The 26,294-nt window shown below is 40.1% G+C and overlaps 1 protein-coding gene across 1 annotated transcript; it reads left to right on the top strand.

Annotated features, from left to right (window-relative positions):
- The first annotated feature begins 654 nt into the window (after positions 1-654).
- On the top strand, positions 655-25,395 carry LOC119496797 (arf-GAP with GTPase, ANK repeat and PH domain-containing protein 1-like). Its single transcript, XM_037784373.1, has 20 exons — positions 655-1,774; positions 2,332-3,547; positions 11,481-11,539; positions 11,638-11,725; positions 11,931-12,016; positions 12,977-13,118; positions 13,194-13,328; positions 13,412-13,533; positions 13,748-13,909; positions 15,072-15,155; positions 15,422-15,526; positions 15,613-15,772; positions 16,648-16,776; positions 16,882-17,019; positions 17,207-17,266; positions 17,674-17,825; positions 19,415-19,505; positions 21,764-21,986; positions 23,013-23,316; positions 23,713-25,395. The coding sequence occupies exons 2-20, from the start codon at positions 2,416-2,418 to the stop codon at positions 23,998-24,000; spliced, it is 3,660 nt and encodes a 1,219-aa protein (XP_037640301.1). The 5' UTR covers positions 655-1,774; positions 2,332-2,415; the 3' UTR covers positions 24,001-25,395.
- Positions 25,396-26,294: the final 899 nt, after the last annotated feature.

Here is a 26,294-nt window from a genome sequence, read left to right as displayed (position 1 = left end):
CGTCGGCCACCGTAGTTCTCCTACTTCTCCAGTTGGTTGCAATCTGCAACCTCACCGCTAGATGTCACCAGATCCTACACACTGCTGCTTTACAAAAACCTCCCTAAATAGCCACAGAACATATTGAGTCGTACTTCCCGTGCTCCAAGTTCCCCTTTTAAATTCTTTGAATTTGTCACTGTGGTAAAAAAAAAAAAACAAAGATCAATCTGATGAATTAACTACAACAAGAACTGCAGTATTCCCCATTATTATAAAATAATATCAGGTCAAACTGCGGACATGTATTACCCAGTTATATTGGCAAACATTCACAGTAATTCACAGTTATTTGTTGCATGTTTCTGACCTAAATATGTCATGTAGAATATTCATGTGCACATATAGTCTTTATTCCAAAGAAGATATTTACAACAACTTCTGTTTTTACTTTGAGTTTCCTCCCTATAAGGTTTGCGGTTTAAACTTGTTTTAAAGTCGTTGATCCAAATATCAAATTAATTTGTAAAGGATCATGGAACTCCAGTTTAATTGTAAAAGTGACAAAAAATGCTCATCAACTTGACTTTTGATTCATTTTCTAGACGGGTTAATGGTGAGGAGATGAGCAGAGAGGGAAGAGAAGTGGTTGCCCCCCTGAGGAGAGAGATTGTTTAGTGAAGAAGAGATATTTTATGCATGTTTTATCTCCAAAAACTAATTATTCCCTCCCTCGCTTCTTTATTCTTTACTGTCCTGCATCATCACCTGCAAACCCAAATTACTATCTCCAGTTTCCTCTTCTTGTAATTTTAAATTACATTCAAAATCAGTCTTGCTTCCTAAACATTTTAACCCTCTTTAACATCTTTTTCCATTTTATTCCCTGTTGCAATGATCCATAGACATCCAGATTCCTCCTGTGCATCCTCACTTCCTCCCTCAGAGGGGACAGACAGCGAGGCAGGGAGAGAGAGGAGCAGGAGCTGCCCATAAATTGCTTTGGGAAAGGAGAGGGGAGAGACAGAGCAGATGCACTGGCAGGAGCAGAGTTGAGGGTTTTTTCTCTCTCCCTCCTGTCTCTCTTTTGTTGCTTTCGTACAGATAAAAATCTGATGCACGTTGGCAAGGACCACCACCACCAGCACCAGCATCACCTCACTGCAAGCCTCTCATCCCCAGCCTGTTTGCCGGAGCTGGATCCAGTGTGGAGCTGGTTGTGCGGCAGGCTAACGGAGGGCTAGCGGGGGGGGCTGCGAGGCTCTGTGGCAGCGAGAAGAGGAGGAAAAAAAGGGAGGAGGGGCTGTGGTGAGCTGGTGGGCTTCCTCTGCCTCACAGACACATTTTATTGACTTGCTAATTGGATGAGGCACTCGGAGGAGAGGATGCGGTGACCGAGAGGAGCTGCTCTCCAGAGGAGGGATACAGGCACGAGGAAGCATCGCTTGGGATGCGTAAATCTGGCTTCTTCATCTCTTTAAAAAAAAAAATCTGGAGAGATAACAACAGATGTTTTTCAGCATCTCCCAGTGACCCTCACACCGTGCATACATAATTTTATGCATGACATTGTCGAATGGAGGCTCCAGCTGCCAGACGCTTCGTGACAAGTGAATGATTTCCATTTTGATGTTTTTGCACCCTGTTTTTTTCTTTCTTGGACTCATTAGCTCGGGCTCTTCTTTTTTTTTTTGTGCCGTTCGATATGAATGGTAATCTGATGGCGAGATAAATTCTTCATCAAATCAAATGTACAAGGAACTGTGCCATGGATATTCCTCAGAAAAAAATGAAGGTATGATACGAGCAAAAGCCAAGACACATACTGTAGTAAGGTGGCATTATTCAGCCAGTATTAATGTTAGTCCCTCTAGTCAAGAAATGGATCAACCGAATGTATTGGCTGTTGCATAATTCCAGGCTGAAATCTGAGGCTGAGACATCAACACAGTGAAAAGAAACGTCTCCTCACAGCTATCCGTGTGTCTACATGTCAGATTTGCACAGAATAAATGAGTTTCAAGAAGCAAAGCACAGCAAAGAGAGGTGAGGATTATGAATGAATCAGTGGTAGAGACCAGTAGTATCGGTGTGCATTGAAGAGGATTAATGGAGGCATTAAAAAACAGTCTAGACTTGTTTCACCACTGGGTCAGCATTTTAAATATATTCAGGAAATTTGCAATTCGAAGCATTCCCTCTTTTTTTTCATGTCTTTATTGAAGGTTTTTAAAAGGAAACTTGGATTCCTGTCAAGTGCAGAGGCCTGATATCAGACATAATCAGCTGCACAAGGTTTGATCTGCGTTTGATCTTGTATTTTAAGATTTTCTCTTTTCTCCTCTGCTCCAGTCTTGTCCCGGTTGCCATGACTGAGGTGTGGAGGTCTGGCTAGGTCAGAGAGCAGGTGCCACTGTGCTGAAGTCTGCTGTCCCGATGAGCAAGGCAGGCAACCCACAGAGACGCACCACCTACCTCATTTCCCTCACTCTGGTGAAGGTTGAGGCTGTGCCAGAGGATGTAGCAGGGAACCAGAGGGAGGCTCTTCCAGAGGGGGAAGGGAGCCCTAAGAAGGAGGAGGAGGAGGTGGTGAGCAATGCCCCTGAAAAGGAGGAAGGACCTGTACAAGTGGGGGAAAAAGAAAACACACAGGTGAGAGAGGAAGTGGAACAGGTGCAGATTGCCAAGTATGGCAGCCCCATTGAGAGCTGGGGGAAGCCTGAGAGGAGGGAAACTCAAAAGGACATTGTGTCAGTTGGTAAAAGCAAAGACACTTCTTTTGTGCATCCACCTGTACGGCAAATGGTCAAAGTGTATGGAGGGACTACCTCTGAGGGAGCCGTGCGCAGAGAGGGGCCTCGCTCGGACGCCATGCGCCCCAAGACGGAGCTCTACAGAGAGCCTCCCATGCTGTACCTAAAGGGTGAAAACGGAGCAGACCTGAACAGCCGCTCACGTTGCAGCCTCCCGTTTTCCATCCCGCCGCAGGTCAGCCAGCGTCCTGAAGTCCTGATGAGGTCACACGCGGGAGGCAACTCTGCGTGCTGGAGGGAACTCAGAGAGGCCAACGCAAGCCTGTATCACTCTGCCAGGACTTTGGATCGAAGGGACAACCGTTTCGGGGACCAGTCCCCCTTAATGGCAGGGACGACTCTGGGGCCTTATAGAGCGTCCTGGGCTGACAGCGACGGCAGGGGCACGCTCATCCGCCCCGGAGCTCCCGTCAGCGGAGGATTTTCAGGCGTAATGAGCAGGGACAGCCCTCAGGGGGAGAGGTTTAAGACGGTCTCCGTTTCCTTGCCTGCACCTCCTGTCACCGACACGTCCAGGCCTCAAAGAAAAGGAACAAGTCGTACCCTGGACAACAGCGACCTACATTCCCTCCCCGAGGACCTGAAGAAGGGGAAGGATGGTCAGGCAGGAACAATCCAGCGCGCTCCTCCCCGTGACAGAAAGATGCTCAAGTTCATTAGTGGCATTTTCACCAAAAGTACAACGGTGTCAGCCAGCGTCAGCACTGCACCTCCCCTCTACCCGGCTGTGGAACGGGGCTCGAGTGAGGAGGAAGGTAAGGCCACCTCACGCATCTACTGCACCGACAGGCTCTTTTATGTAACATTTATACTTACACAACATTTCTGTTCACATGTCACACATGTCTTCTTACTGATTACGAGCCCCATGGTGCTGCACTAACAAAATAAAGTGGGAAATCATAACAAAGATGGCAGTTGGTCACATGAACCAACAGGTGACAAAAAAACACACCGTCACATCTGTTGTTTCATTTCCCCCATCGGTGCTCACGTGGGCTGAAAAAAAGCGACTACGAAGACCATTTTATTTAACACAGGCTCACATTTATTATCGTTTACATTGCCCTCTCTGGAGTTGTGTGAACCTAAACCATAAAATATGCCTCCACTCAGTCCCAGTAATGCTCTAATACTCTTCTAACACATTCATTTACTTATACATTTATTTCACCATAGTTGCTGTAAATTACACACAGTTGCAATATTCAATTATCAGGTGAGCACACATTTATCATGCTTACTGTCATGCAAAGTGGTTTTGAATTGGCTGTAGTACCAAAATAAATTCAGAGCGATCTGTGGTTATTTGCGATTAGAAGCAGATTTAAACTAACCGATGTGACTGAAATCCCGTCTGAGATCGGTTTCTAGGTAACCTTTCATGTCTTTGAGGGATTTGATGAAACAGTTCTGCGGTTTCATCGCTGCTCTGAGCTCTCAGTTTATCTTAAAGTAATTCTCAGGGCTACATAATAAGTTGCAATAACGACATCTTGTGGAAAAATATATTGAAAATCAAATGTAATAATGAGGTGCTCCTTTGAAACATAACACAGGCCCGTAGAGGATCCTCCATGAAGGGAATAACGACAAATGTCCTCTGATATCAGTCAGGTATTAAAGGTTAACAGATACTGTATGTGACATTTATCCTGTTAATATTCAGATTTCACTCCATTATGGCACAAATGGCTAAACCATAACTCGGATTCATTATTGATCTAGCGTTGCAACAAATAGCTGATTATTCGTTTATGTTTTGGTGAAAGAGGTTGAGCTTCAACAATGAGATTCACGGTGGAGTGCTAGATCCAAAGTCCAATAAGCATAAAAATGTGATAGGGTAGCGCATCCCAGATTTCAAAATCAAGGGGGACAAAATACTAACATTTCACTTATTTAATTGGCTCACATCACAATAGACATTAAACAAGTGAAATGTTAATATTTGTCCACCTTGATTTTGAAATCTGGGATGTGCTACCCCATCACATTTTTTTATGCTGATTATTCGCTTATTGGCTGAAAATTAATTGACAAAAATACATGTTTCTCTCCTCTCAAATGTGACAATTTATTGCTTTTCCTTCTCTTATGTGTTAGTTCTCAGTATGTGGGGTTTTTATTAAACTTTTTATGAAGTTACTTGAAAACGTCACATTGGATTTTAGGAAATTGTCATGAGCACCTTTCACTGTTGTCTGACATTTCATAGACCAAACAATCGATTACTCGAATGGTCAGATCAGCTGATAACGAGAATAATCGTTGCAGCCTTTTATTATTTATATTAACTTTATTAATGTTGCAGACAAAGTCGCAAATTTCATGGTAATTAGGTGACAATTAGCAAGTAACCTATTTGAAGTTTCTCTGGAATTACTGCCAAATTATCCCAATATTTACCTCAAAATGTATCGAAAATTACTTTATTATAAACATTATTTAATAATTATATGCTAAAATAGCATATAATCGTTAAAATAGAGCTCTTAGGCTTGAGAAGCGGCTGCTCTTCATCGGAGATGGAAAACCAAAACTAATAGAAGACACTTCTGATCAGGCACAAAGCTCACCATTGTGTGACTTATTGTCTACACAAATGTAACCTGGTAGTTAATGTCATCACTCAGGGAGTATTTAAAGAAATTTCAAATAAGTTATTTGCTAATCATTATCTATTTATCAGCAGACATGGAAATAAAGCATATCAATTAACTTTGTATTCTTTTCCTGGAAATGTATTAAATAAATTACCAGCTATTGGGAACTAGCGGAATATAATTATTAAATAATTTTTATAATAAAGTAATTTTTGATAAATTTTGAGGTAAATATTGGGGTAATTTGCAGTAATTCCAAAGAAATTTCAAATAGGTTACTTGCTAATTATCACCTAATTACCATGAAATTTACAGACCTGTAAAACGAAGTGTTACCAAAAATAAATAGAACAGATTGTTCTTTATCAGCTTCATTGTACATTTCTATAAAGACCTTTTCAAACTTGAAAACACAAACATTGTAAATGGGCCCCTTTGTATTTGCTGTTGCAATGTATGTTAATGCAGTAACAGGAAGTAAACTTAAACCAATGCTGTTGCCCTAGCAACTGAATGGCAATGAAAAGATCTATAATGAAAAGGGTTAAAACGTTGTAACCACAGAAGTTAAAAAGCCTTCTGTACTCTCACTAATGTCCTCAATGTTTTGGATCTCTGTTTTGAGGAATTCCCCAAACCCTGACACTCAAACAAATGGAAATGAGTTCAGTCTAGTCACAAAACTACGAAAACACTTCATGAAATATTCAGACGTCTCTGTCTGAAATAAAGGAAATGATGCAACTTTATCAATCTTTAATCTTTATTGGTATATTCTAAAGAAAATCATCTTCGACAGAGAGTGTGGTATCGGGGTAAGCTCTGAATAATTTGTCAGGAGTAAGTGGGACATGAATAATTAAGGTTGGGGATACACAGAGCTGTGTTCATCGGGGGAGCGAGGAGAGCGGGAACCTTCTACTTCCTGCTTTGTGCGTGGAGTTAATCAGCCCTCAAATGGAGCCCATTCATTCGCCGACGACGTCGTGTTTAAGTGTTTGTGAGCGGCAGAGTCAACATTGTGTCGTGTTGTACCTGTGATTTCAGCATGTTGTGTCAGTAGTCTGATGACAGAAACACATAATTGATCAAAGATGTATTTATAAATGATTGGTCATCATTGTGAAGGCAACACATCATATGTGTGCACAGGGGGGGACATCGTGTCTCTATGCCTCTCTCACACGTCGCTGTATCCATGAGAGACCATTTATTGTATAGAGACCCGTGCTGGAGGCTTCTGGAAAATGGAGTTGCCATGGCAACAGCAAGCCGTGAGAGATGCTGTTTGGTCTGTGGCGTGACGCTGTTGATGGAGGTTGGAGGGGGGGGGGGTGCGTGGGGGGTTGCCCAAAGATGGGGATGAGGGAGAGTCGCGGGGGTGTAAAGTTAGAATCTGATCCGTGTCTCCCGAGTGTTGGCCGACAACGTGGCTCCGCCCGAGCTCATCGTGACCCAACAGCTTTTATGTGTGTGTGTGTGTGTGTGTGTGTGTGTGTGTGTGTGCACTTTCACATTCAGAGTGTGTTTACTGATGTGTGTTTGGGTACATGCGTCCACACTGGCGGTCATTTGTCTTTCTCTCTGTTCAGTCACATATCTGCAGATGGGTATGGTGTCCTTCATGGCTCTGTGTGTGTGTGTGTGTGTGTGTGTGTGTGTGTGTGTGTGTGTTTTATTGAATGTCCATTCACAGAGATTAGAGAGCCGAGGCACTCAAATCAGAATGTTTAGTGGACCCTCCCTACAAGGTTATCCTTAGCAAGTTATTTAATGAACTTAAACCATTTGAAATGTATCTCATATTTGTCAATATTAGGACTGTGTATTGGCAAGAATCTGGCAATACAATACGAATCATGATACATCATATTGTGATACTGTAAGCGAGGCGATATATAGTGATTTGGTAACGCTTCATTTTACAGATCAGCAAATTTCATGGTAATTAGGTGATGATTAGCAAGTGACCTATTTGAATTTTTTTGGGAATTACTGCCGAATTACCACAATATTTACCTCAAATTTGACTTTTTTTAAATTACATTACTTTATTATAAACATTATTTCATAATTATATGCTAAAATAGCATATAATCGTTAAAATAGGGCCCTTAGGCTTGAGAAGCGGCTGCTCTTCATCGGAGGTAGAAAACCAAAACGAATAGAAGACACTTCTGATCAGACACAAATCTCACCATTGTGTGACTTATTGTCTACACAAATGTAACCTGGTAGTTAATGTAATGATTCAGGGAGTTTTTTAAAGAAATTTCAAAGAAGTTATTTGCTAATTATTATCTATTTACCAGCAGACATGGAAATAAAGCATATCAATTAACTTTGTATTCTTTTCCTGGAAATGTTTCAAATAAATTACCAGCTATTGGGAAATAGCAGAATATAATTATTAAATAATGTTTATAATAAAGTAATTTTTTATCAATTTTGAGGTAAATATTGGGGTAATTTGGCAGTAATTCCAAAGAAATTTCAGATAGGTTATTTGCTAATTATCACCTAATTACCATGAAATTTGCAGACTTGTAAAAATGAAGTGTTACCTGTGATTTCTTTTTTTTTTTTAATCTAATTTGAGGAAAAAAAATAATAAATAAATAACACACTGTCATATGCATAAAATCTGACTAAAATAAACTATACTTCGCCTTTACCACCTTGTTGGCAAGTCGACTTATTCTTTTTAAATGGAAACATGTTCTACCTCCAAATCACAATAGGTGGGTGAAAGATACGTTACTCTCCATTGGTTTAGAGAAACTTGAGAAACTGGGATGGAGAAATGTATAAAAAAAATAGAAGACTACTCATTTGCTTTATGATTTATGCAATCAGCATAGTTGGATCTGCATTTGCATTTATCACAGTCCCTGTAACATTCAACATCATAGCATTACTTTTGGTACAATCTGAGCCACTTTCTGACACAAATCTTTGCAGGTAAACTATTAATTAAAAAATTCAATACAGTGTTTTTGAGAATCACAAAACATAATATCGCGATAATCAAGTGTATCAATATTTTCTTACAACCGTAGTCAATAGTGGAAAGAAATCAGCTTGTTTTAGGAATTGTTTCGATGATAATTTTCTTGACACCAGCAGTTTTATCTGTCTTATTCCACCTTGTTATTAAGATAAGACTGAGATATTATCTCTAGTGGAGGTATTCCATCATATTGTACTGGCTGGATCTCTCTTTATGTCTGAATATGAGAGACTTGTGATTCGTATTTCTTGTTGAATGTGGAACAGAAATATATCCATGACCTGAGGGTTAAATTTGAGTAGTAAAACTGAGAATACATTTGAACAGTTGCTGTGGTGCCGTAACTCCCACACTATGTCTCCAGTAAAAAACTGAACAAAAGCAACAAACCTCGCTGTCTATACCTCCTAATTTGACCTTTTTACAAAGTCTTATTTGAGTATATCAGAGCCAAATGTGATAATGTACTAAACCCGCTGCTACACAATAAACATGCACAGCTGGTGGATCATTATGATCACAGTTAAGAGATGACGTAGATTTATTTGGCCATAATCTCACAAACGATTTATCATCATGAGACTTGGAACATAATGTAGGTTTTTGATATCAACACTTAGTCCTTATCAGTGACACCAAAGCCGGCAACACAAACACAGCTCCATTTGAGCTAATAGATCTTAATAATGTAAGAGTGAAAATACGATGAAATGAGGTTGCTTTGGCTTTTCTCAGGGAGTTAATTTACAGTAGACACATTTATAGGGTTGTTTTATATCTTATTTAATAAGTGGTTAGCTTTAGTCAACTTCTGATGCAATTCAAAGACTGTCAAGAGCTGACAGAGGAATGAGACTGTTTATCTCTGGAGATGCTGACGTCTGCTGCAACCTAAAAATGCGGCTCTGTAACTAGATGAGTCACTTGACAGCAGTTATCTTCCATCGTCTCTTAGAGAGTCATTTCATTTTTATCTGATACAAAATGATGTTGCACATAAAAGTAACCAAAATCACACTATTGATCATTCAGTATAAAAACATCCATTTTTACAAGTCTTTTGGTCCCGCGTTCAGCCCTCGAGACTTATTTTTAAATCACAAATGCAATGATTTCACATTTCTCAGTGCAGTTTCCTCTTTTTATGAAATACTTTAGAAGTTCTGATCAATACACCGTAACAATACCGGATGAGGTGGGTTGGTATTGAGACTCCGGCTGACTCAATAATGGACAATAATAATAAAAAACTCTCAAGCAAAAACTCCTGTATTAACATATCAATTTTATTTTAGCCTATTTGACTTTCCTCTGATGCAAGCCTGCTCCTTTCAAACATCTTTCTGAATCAGTAGTCACCTCCCTTGACTCCACAGAGCACCAAGTGGAATGCTCCGTCTCGTTTCAGTCGACACTAACTTCTATAAAATTCATGAAATGTTGGAAACTGCACTGGGAACAAGATGAATTATCTCACCACAGCTGGCTGAATTCTTTTTTTTTAATATTAATACAGTTTCAAGGCTGAATAGAAGAATAAATGACTTGTTAGGAGGTTTCTTTTTGCAGAGTAACCATAATAAAAGGCAAAAAAGTGGCGTGTTTAACAATGTTTGGGTAAACAGTATCTGGCATGCTCACTAGCTCATTTAGACGTGCACATTTGTACACTTGATTGAATTTTCTGGGTGCTCACACTGTGACTGTGTGGGAGCTGCAGCCTCTCAGCACCCAGCGGGAAGCTTGGACACCCTGATGCTCCTCACTGTGTGGCCAGCAGTCAGCAGTGAGTCTTTTAAAGGAACACTCCAACATTTTGGGAAATATGCTTATTTTTATAACTTAGCCAGAGTTAGACAAGGAGTCAAGTACCAACTTCTTCTTTGTTCCTCTACAGAAATAGATTTAGGTCTTACTTAACTTAGCACAAAGACTGGAAGCAGCCTAGTTAGCTTTTCTAAACCAGTGACCAGAGGTATGCTCCTCATTGTGAAGTTGCCTACTTTACACATTTCACTCAACAGAACCCAGGTGACTCATAGATGTGGTGACTAGTTTGAATGCTAACACCATACAACATGTAAATAAGACGGTTTGGGAGTTGTTCCTGTGTTTTGTTTGCTATTTGTAGAGTCTATCCACTTGTTTTCCTGTTTGTCACCAGTGGGCAACCTCTGGTTCTGAGAAGTGAAGCCAATGCTGAAGTGCCTTAAACTTGCATTCTTTCTAACAGCCAGCAGGGGGCGATTCCTCTGATTGCAAAAAGAAGTCTGATTGTATAGAAGTCTATGAGAAAATGAGCTATACTTCTCACTTGATTTATTACCTCAGTAAACATTGTAAACATGAGTTTATGGTCTCAATCGCTAGTTTCAAGTCTTCTTCAATACAGCATGATGTTCATTTTGTAAATAATGCTCCCATTTAGAGTCAAATAGACCATAAAGCTGCTTTAGGGCCTGGCTACCTTGTGATTGACAGGTCGTTACCACGGCGTTGTCCGGTCTGGGAGTTGTTCGCGTTTTGTCTTACAACTTTAACCCTTTCAGAGTGTGTTTTCAGTTCATGAAAGTTAATTGTAACATTTTTGGTCGCCGAAAAATGTCTTATTCAGCGTTTGGTTGCACTTAGCACCAACCTCTTGTGTCACTTCTGGTTGCAAAAAAAACAACATAGCGATGTCTAAAATCCAAGATGACAATGGCCAAAATGCTGAACTCAGGGCTTCAAAACGGCAGTCCACAAACCAATGGGTGACGTTACAGTGACTACGTCCACTTCTTATGTAAAATCTATATTTGTAGTATTACAGACTCCCTGTATGGCACACTTAAAGCAATTTTTTTAAATGGTTAACAGCTGTCTTGCTCACAATCAGATGAGAAAGTCGATGATCAAGTGTGTGTTTCCAGTGTACAGAAATGGACGTGCTGGACCAGCTTAGAGAAAGCTGTTAGCCCAGATGTTAGCTCTGTTAAAAGTATCCTGTATCTCGTTATATAGCAAGTTACCAATACATTTTTTAATCAATGAATCCCCTCCCTCTTTTTTGTTGTCATTTTCTTTCTTCAGCTGCGTGCACCAGCAGTCAAGAGTGGACCATGAACCAAACTGTACAGGAGCTTCACCTGGTAAGCATCAGAGCACAGCCTTTACAAACTGGCGAGTGGGATTTAATGCTAAATGAATATTTTCTCTCTACATATATCTGTGTGTTTGTGCTCTCCAGGGTGTTTTGGGAGGTCTGTGCAGCGGGAAGTCGGCTCTGGTCCACAGACACTTGACAGGAAGTTACCTGCAGCTGGAGAGCGCTGAGGGTTGGTTTCACATGTCCTCATCTGCAACCTTGATGTGTGTTTGTCCATGACAATAGAGCTTAATAACATTAATACTTTCAGTTTGGTGATCCAGGGTGTGATATAAATATTATTAGTTATACATGTGAATTTCCTGCTATAACAAGTCAAACTACAGACTGTGAAAAAGATCTAACTCTTGTTTGTTTCTACTGTGTATTTGCAGGGCGCCAGTACATTAAGGACGTCCTGGTTGATGGACAGAGCCACCTGTTGGTAATCAGAGAGGAGACCGAACTCCCGGTTGCTCAGGTGGGTTTGAACTTGGTTAAAGGTGCTATTGATAACATTGAGCAACTAGATGTTGCATTCTTCTCCCTCTCCCGTTCCATTGCATTCACTTCATAACAGGTCGTTGCCAGACACTCACCGTCAATCTCAGACATTTATCTGTTCCTCGTGATACTTACTTTGCTTTACTATTGGCTCAAAAGCCTTGTTAGAAGTGGGAACCAAACGTCAGATATCTTCTACAGACATAAACAAAATATTCATTTTGGACCCGCCATAATGTTTAAAATGATTAATTCACAATCATAGTAATTTTTTTAAGAAAAGCTATACTTTTATTCGGCACCTTTCTAAAGGCCAGGGCTGTAGTCAAGTCCATCTTAATCGAGACCAAGTCAAGTCCAAGTCCAGGTCCAGTCGAGTCCGAGTCAAGACCAAGTCCAAAGGCAGTTGAGTCAGAATCAAGACCGACTCCAGAGCAAATCGAGGCCTGTTCAAGACCACAATAGGCAATAGTGTCTTTCCAATGCTAATATATTGATTAATGATTTAATGAGGATTGACAGAAATAATCTATCTATAAACAATATTGCTCTATCTTCTAACATCGAACTAATCAATGCATAGAATTTAGGTTTGAGGACTTTTACAGTTTAACGTTACATTCATAAGCCTTAAACCATAAACTGATCTCAAATCAGCAGCCAGGAGCAACTTGACCAGTTCTCAATAGCCGAGCCCGAGTCCAAGAAGTCCGAGTCCAAGAAGCCAGGAGTCCAATACAATTGCAAGACTCAAAAAAAGTGGACTTGCGTCCGGACTCCAGTACTACTGCCCTGCTAAAGGCTCTGTAGATGTTTTATTTTTTCAAATGTTATCAATAAGACCTTTAACATGGACAACTGATTGATGTAATCTAGTCCTTACTGTCAGCCTGGCCTGTGTATTTTGACTGTGTCTCTTCTCCTTCCCTCTGTTCAGTTTACATGTTGGGTGGATGCAGTTATCTTGGTCTTCAGTTTGGAAAACGAGGCCAGCTTCCAGGAGGTTTACAGAATCTACCACCAGCTCGCTCTCCACCGGCCCGTTTCTGAGATACCCTTCATAGTAGTCGGGACTCAGGGTAAGACACTCACACACATCATGTACTTTGATTCAAATGTTTGCAGAGGCGAACAAATATTTGTGCTTTTTCTAGACAAGATCAGCAGCACCAACCCCAGAGTAATAGACGATGCCAGGGCCAGACAGCTCTGCTCAGATGTGCGGCGCTGCACCTACTATGAAACCTGTGCAACGTACGGCCTCAATGTGAACAGAGTCTTCACTGATGGTATGTGTGCAGACCAACAGAGCGTTTAGGATTCTGCTGCAGAAGAAGCAGATATATGAAGGTTATGATTTTTTGTTCCATAGCTGCTCAGAAGATCATGGCAGCCAAGAAGCAAGCTGCTCTACTGGCTTCCTGTAAATCTCTTCCCAACTCTCCCAGTCACTCTGGAGGCTCCACCCCAGTGTCGGGTGTTTTTCCAGGACAGGTAACACCTTTACGGACCATCTGTTCCACACTCTCTGGAAAAATGGCACAAAGTTGTACCATTTATGTGTGCCTTCTCTTACTGAGTGTGTTGCATAGTTTAGTCTTGCTGTCAGGCTATTTTTAAAGGCTGTCAGCACGCTGTTGTAACAACTCTTTTCTGCTCAATTATCACTTCATCGCCCCCTCCTGCTCCGGCTCTTTCTTCTCTTTAGGCCAGTAACGGTGGTCAGAGCAGTGATTACTCCTCATCACTTCCCTCCACTCCTGTGATCAGTCATAAAGAGATCGGCAAGACAGTGAGAGGGGAGAAGCAGGATAGTGCCACGCCTGGGTCAGTCCGCAGCGCCACCCGGAGACGCACCTCCAGATTTGCTGTACGTACCGGTCAAGGGATCGTTATTGCACCCTTTTGTTTCTATACTCTGTCGCTTTTCTGCTTTTTTCTTTTTTTTTTGATAAATAAATAAATGAATATCAGTACTGATGCATTTAGAAACTGAAATATACAGATAGAGCACATTTAATATTTCCACTTTTCACTACATTTCGGTGGTTTGTACCAATTATCTTTTCCAAAAGAAATTGGCTTCGTAATGTATTTTTTTTAGAAAACTTATATTCAGAGTAGTTCTTGATTGAGCTTTGAATATAAATATTTTACCCAAAAGAATAATTTATTATCAGGGGACAATTTGCCTATAGAACCCTCAACATAATATTTAAAGGTGTAAATGTAAAATAAATATTGAGTGGCCAATTTTGGATATTGGTCCACAACCTTGCAACATATGCAACATATTTGTTTTATATTTTTTACTTTACGTTCTGATATTAATTTGGCTGTACCGTGATTAAATGGCTTTTATTTGTCAAAACAGCAACAACAATTATTTTCAGTTAAGAAGAAGAGGTGGGTAATGAAAAAGTTACTTGTCAACCTGCAGATAGTTGCATTCTCTTTAATGCTTTATATAGTTTGAAAACTAAACCTTTTTTCCAAACAAATTTGTCAAATTACATATAAGAAAAGTATTTTATAACTTATAAATGGCCATCACTTGATTTGGGATTTGACTATGAAACTGGTTGAGGTCATCAGGAACCTTATAAAGAACATTCACACCAACTTTGATCAATGTGGGGCTGAATGGTGAATATAATGTGATGTAAAGTCTGTAGTCGTTTTTTTCTTTTATTAGTAACCCAGTTTTTGACAAGTCTATTGCTAAAACTTAGTGTGATTATCCGACATTGTATTTAGAAGATTACAATCATCACTACAAGTGACCCCTTTTGATCCGTTGTTGATATAAAAATATTGATTATTGCAGCTCTAATGTAAGGCTGAATGGCTGATATTTAACTAATATAGCTTACATTTAAAAGACAGATTTTACAGTCAACAGAAACTCACATTTCCCAATACTTTTTATGGCTTTGTAATGAAATGCACGGCAATAAGGAAAGGTCTAAATTATATTCTTTACCCCATTCGTGCCTCTGATGCAGTTCTTGCTCCTCTTGTACTTTGTCCAGGGTCGGAGAGGCAGTGACTCAAACAGAAGGAGTGCAGACTGTAAAGGAGATCTGGGCAGTGGACGCTCCATTCCCATCAAACAGGTAGGACACAGACTTGATGCAGAAACAAACATGATGTATCTAATGACATTCTGCAGAGGACATCACACCAGCAGACACTTCAGATCAGATGTGTGAGAGCAGTTTCATCAGTGATGAAGTCTTGTGATCTACCATATGAGCCTGATCAATAGGATAGTGGGTTTTTCTGGCAGCCAGCAGTCATCATGCTGCCGAAAATGTGCGAGATGAACACACGAGACATTTGCAATAAATTCTCACTCTTTGAGTTTTGTCACCTCCATCAGGGCATCTTACTGAAGCGCAGCGGCAACTCGCTCAACAAAGAGTGGAAGAAGAAGTATGTGACGCTGTCCAACGACGGCATACTGTCCTATCACTCCAGCGTCAATGTGAGTCAGCGTGTTGACACAGCTCTAAGGCATTACGCTGCTGACGGCTAGAGGTTGATGTATTATGGCTGATGTTTGGCTTGCAGGACTACATGCTGAATGCCCCCGGGAAGGAGATGGACTTGCTGCGGGTGACGGTGAAGGTGCCAGGAAAGCGACCGCCTCGTGCTGTTCCCGCCTGCGGCCTTCCAGTCGGGCTCAACGGACGCGTCAAAGACGTGCCGGGACCTGAGGGTGTCAACCCAGGTCAAAGAATAAACATATATACGGCTGTCACGATATCAGAATTTCACTACACAATTCACGATAACAATATTATCGCCATACCTATAGAAAATAAATAATAATGCTGTCAGTCAAATTCATCTTTAACTTTGTTTATTATGCATTTTGTCTTCTCGTTTTTGGCAAATGAATTGTATTCAAAATATGACTTTAGCTGTTAGGGGAGGGAGGCAAAGCAAGAACAGAAAGAAACGGAAATGATTGAATGATAAGGCGTTGGATTATTTATTATCACGACACCCCTAATGCCTTTTTCCTAAATCTGTGCATAAGCATAAAAGAATAGCAAAAAATACAATCTAAGTGCTGTTTCCTAACTATGCTGACTTTGCTTATACAAATGGCAATGACCTGGCGTGGCTCTCCATCCTGGTCTTTTTCTTTACGGAGCTTGGGTGCATGTGAGCAAGGTGAAATGTAGAACCGCATGACCCTGAATAGTAATGAGCAGGTTTAGAAAAAAAAAAATCATAAAATATGGGATTTGGGGGAAAAGCAGGAGTCAGAAATACAATAAATCCACTGTTCTTTAGATTTTAAGACTTTCTTTGTGAAGAGGGGTCAAGCCTCTGTACAGGAGAGGGAAAAAAAAATTGCAAGGGAATGCAAAATCGTTGCAAAAGGACAAAGTAGCATCATAAGGGATTTTACAAGTTTTGCAAAGGCGTCTGAAAGACTTCAGGACTTCTTCAGTCGTTCTCTGTATCTTTTATTTCCTGTGGAGTTCAGACAGAATCAGTAATGCATTTCCTTTTTATTTCAGTAGCTCTGTTTTACATTTGATGTTTGTGTAAATCACTTTATTATTAATTGCATGCTTGCAATCATCTCTTTAGTCCCCGTAAGCGCCAGCAGCCTCCTGCAAGTGGAGGAAATGGAGGGGCTGGGTGGTGCACTGTTCCTGAGGAGCAACAGAGGCGTGCAGCGATGTCCCTCGACGCTATCTAACCACGCTCAAAGTGTCGGTCAGTAATGGACCTTCGTCTGTGCAGATATTAGGCCTAAAAAACTTGTGTGTTTTGTACCAGATTAATGTAATTTGGTATGTTTTTGTGTGTTCTGGTTGCCAGACTCTGCAGTCGAGGGTGTGTCCAGCTCCTCTTCCACCAAAGATGTAGGCTCGTCATCCCCGCTGACGGACAGGAAGAAGCATCGCAGGAAGAAGAGCATGAACCAGAAAGGAGACGCAACCATTGGCCAAGCAGATGGTAAACCTCCATATATTTTTTTTAAGTTCCCAACAATAAAAGCAACAATCATACTCTGATAATTTTGATATTATGTTAATTATTTAAAAAGTAATAGTAATAATTGATATCTAGTTTCAACATATAACATTTATTATTTCCTCTTTTTCTCTCGTTGGCTTTTCTGTGTTCCTATCCTCTCATGCAGCCAAGCGCAAAATGTGGAAACTTAAAAGCTTTGGTAGCTTAAGAAACGTAAGCAAGACAGGTAATGTTGATCTGTCACGTTGCATCTTTCAGACTCTGACCGACCCTCTGCACACGTCAGTCCGTCCGCTTGTGTTGCTGTTCTTCTGTTTTCCACTCACATTAGGGAGGGACAATATATCCTGTTTGTTGTTGTAATAAAATGACATACATACGTATATCTAAAATATTTGATCTACATGTATGTACATTTTAGCATGTGGTTACAACTCAACAATTCACTAACATAAGAAGATTAGCTTATGCCTAATAGTGGTCAGACATGGATGCAAACTAAAACTCTTTTTAGTTTTAAATGTTAGTTTTAAATGTTAACAAAGTAATGATGAAATATCTTCATTTGCAAGACTGCTTTAGCTTTCCATTGGGCAAAATAATCACTGATGAAAAAAATGTTTTTTGTGTCAGACGAGGATAACTTCGACTTCCTCATCGTGTCGAGCACCGGCCAGACGTGGCACTTTGAAGCCCAGAGTGTGGAGGAGAGGGACTCCTGGGTCCAAGCCATCGAGAGCCAGATCCTGGCCAGCCTGCAGCTGTGTGAGAGCAGCAAAAACAAGGCAAGAATGAACAAAAGGCAGCGATACTTTAAGTGACAAATGACATATACGTATATACTGTATATATATATATATATGCAACACAGGCTCACGGCAGTTTGTGAAATAGTCACAAAATGTAATCTACTTTATTCGTGTACATAGACACAAATTCCCTTTTCTTTTCGTGGCACTCAGCATGACGTTCAACAATGTTTTCCTACGAATGTCCAGCAACATGTGACACACGTGTCAATTTCCGCTCCAGTCTTTTCAAAATAAAACTACTTAATTAGGTTTAGGAAATGATCGACTTTGTTAAGCTTAGACAACAGAACTACTTAGTTAGCTATAGGAAAAGATTATGATTTGGCTTAAGATAATAGTGCCGTAACTTAAGTACGGAAGTTACAGGACAACTAAATCAACGCTGACTTCTGGTTTCACACAGGATACGAACACAGGTCTCCTGGGCGAAACTCCTGTTTTTCTGACCTCCTCCCTACATGGCGTTCGCTGCTCTTTATACTTTCCGGTTCACAATTACGTGGATTACATAAAAATGTATTTCGTGCTGACCATCAAAGAAAAAAAGGTGAAATTCCTGTCTATGTAGACGAATCAATACATTAAATTTCGTGATTATTTCACAAACTGCTGTGCAACTGGGCTGATACATTATGAATAGTTTCATGTTTCATGCAGAGGCGCAAATGCAGCTGCAATGCCATTTTGGTACAGCACAAGGTGCACCTTTAATAGTATTATGTGGCCTCAAGTGTTCCTGCTTGCATCAAAGAGGGCAGAGTCGTACACTCGAGGTTGTATTTATGCAGATCAGGTGCTGTAGCGCAATACTTGTGCCCATATTGGCATGAAATAGTGTCTGTATTTCCATCTGCTCAAATCAGCTCAGTCTACAGAACATTTCTTTAGGCTTTTGTTGGCAGAGACACACACAGAATATAAGTGCTCAGCTGCTACACACATTTATTATTCTACATGAAATGTAAACTCAAATTTAAAAGTGACATTATGTGCCCTTGGAAGTAGATTTGGAGGGCTGTATAATCATTCTGTGTGCTGTGTATTTGCACCCTGGGACTCCTGGAAGAGAACAGTTTTCTCTCAGGAGAAGCTGGCCTAGGAAACTGTTACTGCTGCTACTTTTAAAAGGGATGAGGGCAGCTAATGTGATTGGCCATTACCAAAACCCACCCCGTCTCCACAAGTGGATGTGGCTAAAACTAACAGTCTTGTCCACTAATGGGCTGTGCTGGTTCCTGTTCTTGAGTGGGGAGTACGTCCGGGTGTGGAATTAGTTCAATCATCTCCTAAAAATGATAATTGCCACTATGATTCCGAATAATTACTTAAATCCCATGATGCATTTCTTTGTAAGTGTTATGGGAATTGTATGTCTTAGGAGGCTGAAACCGATAATTTTACAGCTTTAAATGATCATAATAATGATTAAAGCCGTCTACCACTGCGTTCTCTCTTCTCTTCATGGTTATTAGTAATGAGAGCAGTTATCAGAGCTCACATCACAAAGAGTTAGTTTGCTGCTCTTTATCTCACTTTACCCATCTACTGTGTGTTTTCCACAGGCTCGCAGGAACAGCCAGAGTGAAGCGGTGGTTCTGCAGGCGATCCGCAACGCAAAGGGCAACAACTTCTGTGTCGACTGTGATGCTCCAAGTTAGTGACACACATTTAGAGCTGCTACAATAAATTGAATAGTTGTCAACTGTTAAATTAAAGGCAGGCTTGACGATGTTATCCAGTATACACTATTTGTTATATTGGTTGAAATGGTCTTTACACCCCGACAGCGATCCATTACTTACGAGCTCTGAGAAAGAGCCGTCATCTATAGCTGGTGTAATCCTGTAAAAACGTTTACCAATCACTGCCTCGAGGTCCGCTTGGAAAGAACAAATCAGATTCATCCCTGCTCGTACTCTACCCTTGGCGTGCACCAGCCTGAACTCAAAAGGCGTCGCCGCCGCATGTTTACTGGAGAATGGAAGAGAAAACTCAGCCCTGCAGTAGCACTGCCGCGGTTATTTGTTATGAGGAATCGTTGTTGAGTTGAAGTCCTCTCTCCGCTCTGTGTCTGTGAAGTAGTTACGATGCGACAGTGGTCGTGCATGTGTGTGTGGGCGGCGTTGCCTTGGAAGGAGCCCCGAGGGGGGGGGGTGTGTTTAGACTGCTGAGGCGATGCTACTTTCAAAATATGCTAGCTTTCCAACATCGTCGACCCTATCTTTAATATTTTGATAATAGATTAATCGTTTGAATAATTTTTTTAGAAAAAAAAAGTCAAACTTCTCTGATTCCAACTTCTTAAATGTGAATATTTTCTGGTTTCTTTACTCCTCTATGACAGTAAACTGAATATCTTTGAGTTGTGGACAAAATTTGAGGAGGTCATTTTGGGCTTTGGAAAACACTCATCTACAATTTTTACCATTTTCTGATATTCTATCGACCAAACAACTAACCGATTAATTGAGAAAATAATCAACAGATTAATCGACAATGAAAATAATCGTTAGTTGCAGCCCTACACACATTAATAGCTTTTCTCGGTCTTATCTATGTCTGGTTTTGGAACATTACAGGTGATTCACCAACATCTAAAAGGAGCTTTCCACATCTTAGACCGTCTAAACAAGACTACCTTTCGTCTATATATGTGTATATTGGCAATTAACGTATTGTACTTTGAAATACTGTACTTGTTATTAGTTCAGATGTTGTAAAATCACAAAATATCACTGAAAGACAAATAACAACATGGAATTACTAGTCTAGCTTGCATGCGAAAATCACCGCATCTGTGAGAGAATCACAAATTAACTGTTCATGTACCATCACTCAGACACAATCTGTGTTTGTTTGTGTGTGTGGGTGTGTATTACTCATGTTGTTGGGACATAAATCTGTTTATAGATGTGCTTTCCTTTTAGGGATAAACTGCAAGTCCCCATAACGTAAATTATTATATTTTAGGGGGAAGACTTGGTTTAAGGTTAGGGTATGGTTAGGTTAAGGTAAGGTTAGGTTTTAGTTATGGTTAGGGTAAGGGTTAGGATTAGGCAAGTAGCGGTTATGGTTAGGGTTAGGGTAACTCTCCAGGAAATTAACATAAGTGATGTCTTCTAAAGTGATGGAAACATGTCTGGGTGTGAGTGTGTGTGTGTGTGTTTTCTGAATTTTAACATATTTCTCATATGCAGGGGGAAAATAGTGTTATTTTTTAAACTTGCTGACTTCAAAGTTCAAGGTCATTGTACCACACAGGGTTGCACAACAAAGCGCAGTTATAGTCCTTTATGCTACATAAGAAAAACAAAAAAGCAAAACTATGTTTTATGGTGGAGTTTGGAGGATGAGAACTCATTAAACTTATTACCTAAATGCTTCACTGAGTCTGAACCGTGTTGTCATCCAGGCCTTGAAATAACTTTTTTACTTCTGTAAGAAAAAAATATCTACTAAAAAATTGCATAAATTTTAATTGCAAGATAAATGAACCACTTAGGAAGGGACGTACAAACTATACTATATACTAATGATGAACCGTAGCTTTTAGAAATGTAAGCAAATGTCATTAATATGCCCTATAATTAAAAGCAGTGTCTTAGAAATGATTAAACCAAAAAAAAAAAAGATCAAATGCTAAAGGTTCTGTTAATGTTGGAGCACCTTAAAGGGCTTTAACGTTTCAGGGGAAAACAATGTTTGGCACATTGGCCTCAGATTAAACAGCCCTGCTTTAAAACCTTTCCAAACAGGATTTCACACAACTTCAGTCACTTTCATGGCGTGACTTGGCCAAACTGGCACATCTAAATGCCACACAGCAAACTCAAATGGTAGAAATCAGTCAACCATATTATGCACGTAGTTCAGTTGAGCCTGATTTGTTGTTTGTGTCCTTCTTCTCCAAGATCCAACCTGGGCCAGTCTGAACCTGGGCGCTCTCATATGTATTGAGTGTTCGGGGATCCACAGGAACTTGGGGACTCACCTGTCACGCGTTCGCTCGCTCGATCTTGATGACCTGCCACGAGAGCTCACGCTGGTTCTCAGCGCCATTGGCAACCACATGGTCAACAGTATATGGGAGGCGCGCACGCTGGGCAGCCGTAAACCAGCACCAGATGCTACACGGTAAAGACCATAATGTTATGAGATGTGACATTATTGATGTGACATAAACACTCCTTTAGTTCAATGTTTTATAGTTTGCAGGCATGAGCTGCATACTTGATGTGTCATGTTATGGAGGACAAAATACCCGCAAAAAAATAATTAAATAAATGACTCGATAAATAAATAAATATGCCGTCAAATGAACTCAAAATAATATTAAAAATAAATGTAGGCATCGATTAATTCATAAAATGTGACATAAATTAATATTTCTGTTTTAATTTGCTTCTTTATTTATTTATATTTGTATTACTTCTCCTATCTATCTACTCTTCTATTTCATTTCCCCTTTTATTTATTTATTTTTAGAATAGTTTTTTAAGTGTATAACTTAATTAAATTATATGTATTTTTTTATGTATTTACCCCTATTTATTTCACTAAAGGTATTTATTTCTGTATTCTATTCTTTATACATTTATTTATACATTTCCTATTACATTTCTTTTATGCTTTTATACCGTATTATGCAAATGAGCTGGCTGTCATTCAACATGTGTCATGGAGTCAGAGTGCATAGATAGACTATATGCTTATAAGCAGCTTATAGTCGATGCAGAAATAAATAAATAAATGCAAAAATAAATACATAAATTTAAAAGTCAATAAAATAAATAAATAAAAGGGGAAATTAAATAGAAGAGTAGATAAATAGGGTAAGTAATACAAAGATAAATAAATAAAGAAGCAAATTGAAACAGAAATATAAATTGATCTCACATTTCATCAATTAATTAATGCCTACATTTATATTTAATATTATTTTTTGTTCATTTAAAGGCATATTTATTTATTTATCGAGCCATTTACTTATTTATTTTTGATTTTTGCAGGTTCCTTCCTCCATATTATTTATGTGTTATTTTAAGTTTCAGTAGAAATAAATTGTTAAATTATGACTCTTTAACAGGAGAAAGACAAGAAGCTGGATATGTATCTCGGTGCATATTCATCATTTGTCTTTGCTTTCTTTTGTTTGTTCAGAGAGGAACGGGAGTCGTGGATCAGGGCCAAATATGAGCAGAAACTGTTTGTGGCGCCGTTGCCCCCTCCCACTCCTGGCGAGGGCCCAGACATCACACTGTCTGGCCGTCTTCTCCTGGCAGTGATGGAGCACAACCTCCCCAAGCTGCTGCTCCTTTTGGCCCACTGCACTAAGGAGGACATTAATGCCCCTCTCAGCCTGGCGCTCTCCTGCAGGTCGCTCCTAGCGCTGCGGCTGCCCGGCTCTGCCCTGCACGCTGCCTGTCACCAGGCCGATGTGGTGATGACGCAGCTTCTTGTTTGGGTGCGTTTCCCTCCTTCTCTGTCATAGGAATCAGTAAAAGTGTGGATGGTCATATTTATCTCACCATGCTTAAGAGTACAGTATCGACAAGGTGTGAAATGATTTCTTCTTTGTGTGAAATATCATGTCGAGTTATGCTAAACTGGCATGATAATAAATGTTACCCTTCAAGAACCTCTAAGTAATTCCTCTCAGCAAAAAACAAAAAGCTTTAAAACAGATGACTCAGCAGACCACTCAAGGTGATCTATAAGTGTGAAAGGCACTAAACCTCACTGAGCTTGTTGGATAATTTAAGACAGGCTTGTCAGGTTGAAGTTGCAATTTATTCCACATGATAAAAACGTCCTTAAAATGTTGAATGTCACATAATGTAATCTGTTTATTTATCTTCAGTATGGCTGTGACGTTCGGCACCGGGATGCTCAGGGGCAGACGGCTCTGGTTCTGGCTCGCAACGCCGGCAGCCAGGAGTGTGTCGACATCTTGCTCCAGCACGGCTGCCCAAACGAACCGCCGTCCTCCTTCTCTGTCGCCACGACAGTTGGCTTTGCAGCGGCCGCCACACCCAGCTTCCCTGTTGCCATGACGCCGAGCCTGACGGTTGCCACGACACTCAAGATCTCGCACAAGAGCGGCGGCACCAGCTTGAGCTACAGCACCTCTAGGAGAGCGGTGTCATAATCGAAATGTGGTGTGGTAAAAAGTGTGTGTGTGTGTGTGTGTGTCGCTTTGCCCTCATACTGTCCTGTACCTTCACACAGGACTGATGTTGCCAGATGTTGCACTCCGTGAGGTTTTAAAGGGTGTGTGTGTGTCAGGGATGGAAACACACACTGGTAATAACGTTCAGTCTGCTAGAATGATTTAACCAAAAGAAAAAGAGATTTCTACGTTAAGATAAGAGAACACGAAGTTACATCCAGATGCCCTCTGCGTTGGGATTCAATAGGAATGTATTGCACTGTGTACCAGCTGGTATGATTCATATTTCACCGTGCAGTCAATATTCAACTTAATTCTCCACTCAGTTAAGAATGGGAATTTGCCTTCGGCCTCAAAAAGCTTATCTGAGCATCTGGGGGCCCAGAAGTGAAGAACTGCAATAAGTTTACGATTTCATAGACAGACGTTAGACGCTAAACTCATCCAAACTTTATTGACAACGAATGTCACTTTTAAATCCAGAGTGCATATTATACTGTGTTACGTTCAACACAGCCGGTCGTTCAAGTGCATAAACAGTGTTGTGTAAAAAAAAAAAATACTTTACAGTGGCTATAAAAAAAAGAGAGGCCGCTTTAAAGATAATCAAAATAACTGTATAGAAATGCATTGATAAAAAATATTATAATTCTAAAAAATTTAAAAGTGCTTTGTTATTGTATGATTTGTACAGTCGGTTCTGTGTATAAAACTCAAAGGGTTACTCGTAGCTGTTCAGAAATTTCCTGTACAGCGTCTTGGTTTTCCTTTAACAACCACCTGATTTGACATCCAAGACTGAGATTTCTATGTTTTGTTGTTTGTACCACTGTGTGTGACATGAACACGGTACATGACGTGTGCATTACGACTCCAGCAGCAGCAGCTCATCATCAAGGCGAGTGTAATACTAGACGATGTGTAAATGCCTTGATTTTGATTGAATGTATACAAAAACAGATGGTTTGATTTCATTACTTCAAGATGTTTTCTGATACAGTTTTGGTGGACTGTCGGGGCGTTTTTATTTTTTAATTAACTAATATTATTCCTGCTGTGACTACTAGAAAGTATGGTTTAATAGATCTGCAAAGGGTCTGATCTATAAAACTGGGCCTTTGAATGATTATATTTGTAAGTGGATGAAAATGTAATAGAGGAATGTTGCCCAATTTAATATGTTTAAAAAAGGCATAAAAAAACAACCCTCCTGCAGTACTGTATGTATTTTTGTGTTAATCTGAAGACTCCGCTGAGTGTACATGTCTGTGATGTAAGCATCTCTCTCATTTGTATTTTTTTACTCATGCAATGACTCATAGAGCATTCATTATCAATACACTAAGGCTACTGCCCAAGCTGTGGTGGTTTGTACAGAGTTGTGTGTGTTTTTCTGTGTCAGGGCTCAGACCTTATTTGATTTATTTTATTATTTGTTTATTATTAACAGCAGCCGTTAATGAGGGTGAGGGAGGCTTCGGCAGGCGGGGGCATCATGCAGTATAGTTGCATCACATACTGTATATGCTGGTGGGCAGAGGGTTCATGTTTTCTGGACAGGTGGAGCCAGAGCGGCCAGCGGCCATCGCCTAACACTCAAAATTTCATTTCATTTGAATGTGAGATCTTCTGGATCAAACCAGTTCTCGTTAAAGGCGCCTACTGGCTTTGACCTACTTCTTTCTAGGTCGATGTCATGGACTCATTTTTATTCCATAACACCACGGATGAGATGGTTTCAGTTTCACGGATTCACAGTGATAAAGTGATTTTCATGGGCCAACACATATAGAGACAAAAGTGACATAATATGAGGATGTTTATATATTGATGAGATTTATAGATGTTGATATTCAGGAACTATATTGAAATGTCAACAAATATAAGGTTGGTATACATCTTAAAGGAACAGTTTGCCCCAAAACACAATAAACCTTCTATTTCTTTTTACCTAAAATGCTATCCATGTTTCCAAACAGACATGTTGTCAGTGACATTTGGTTTATAGCTCTCAAAAGTACCAAAAGGAAAGAAAATATACACAAAATAGAGAAAAATCAGCAGCAACAAGGTTGTCCCTAATAAGAGATGGACCTCGTTACCTCTAACAAGGAGGTCGTGTTTTTGGTTCAGTCTGTTTGTCTGTTTGTCAGCAGGTTTACGGAAAAACTACTGGCCTGTTGTCATGAAACATGGTGGAAGGGCGTAGCACGGGAAGAACCCATAACATTTTGGAGAGGATCCGAATAATTTTCGTTAAAGGTGCTATATAC

Source organism: Sebastes umbrosus, chromosome 1 (genome assembly GCF_015220745.1).
Source record: "Sebastes umbrosus isolate fSebUmb1 chromosome 1, fSebUmb1.pri, whole genome shotgun sequence".
Taxonomy (NCBI): Eukaryota; Metazoa; Chordata; class Actinopteri; order Perciformes; family Sebastidae; genus Sebastes; species Sebastes umbrosus.
This window is presented reverse-complemented; position numbering and strand designations above follow the sequence as displayed.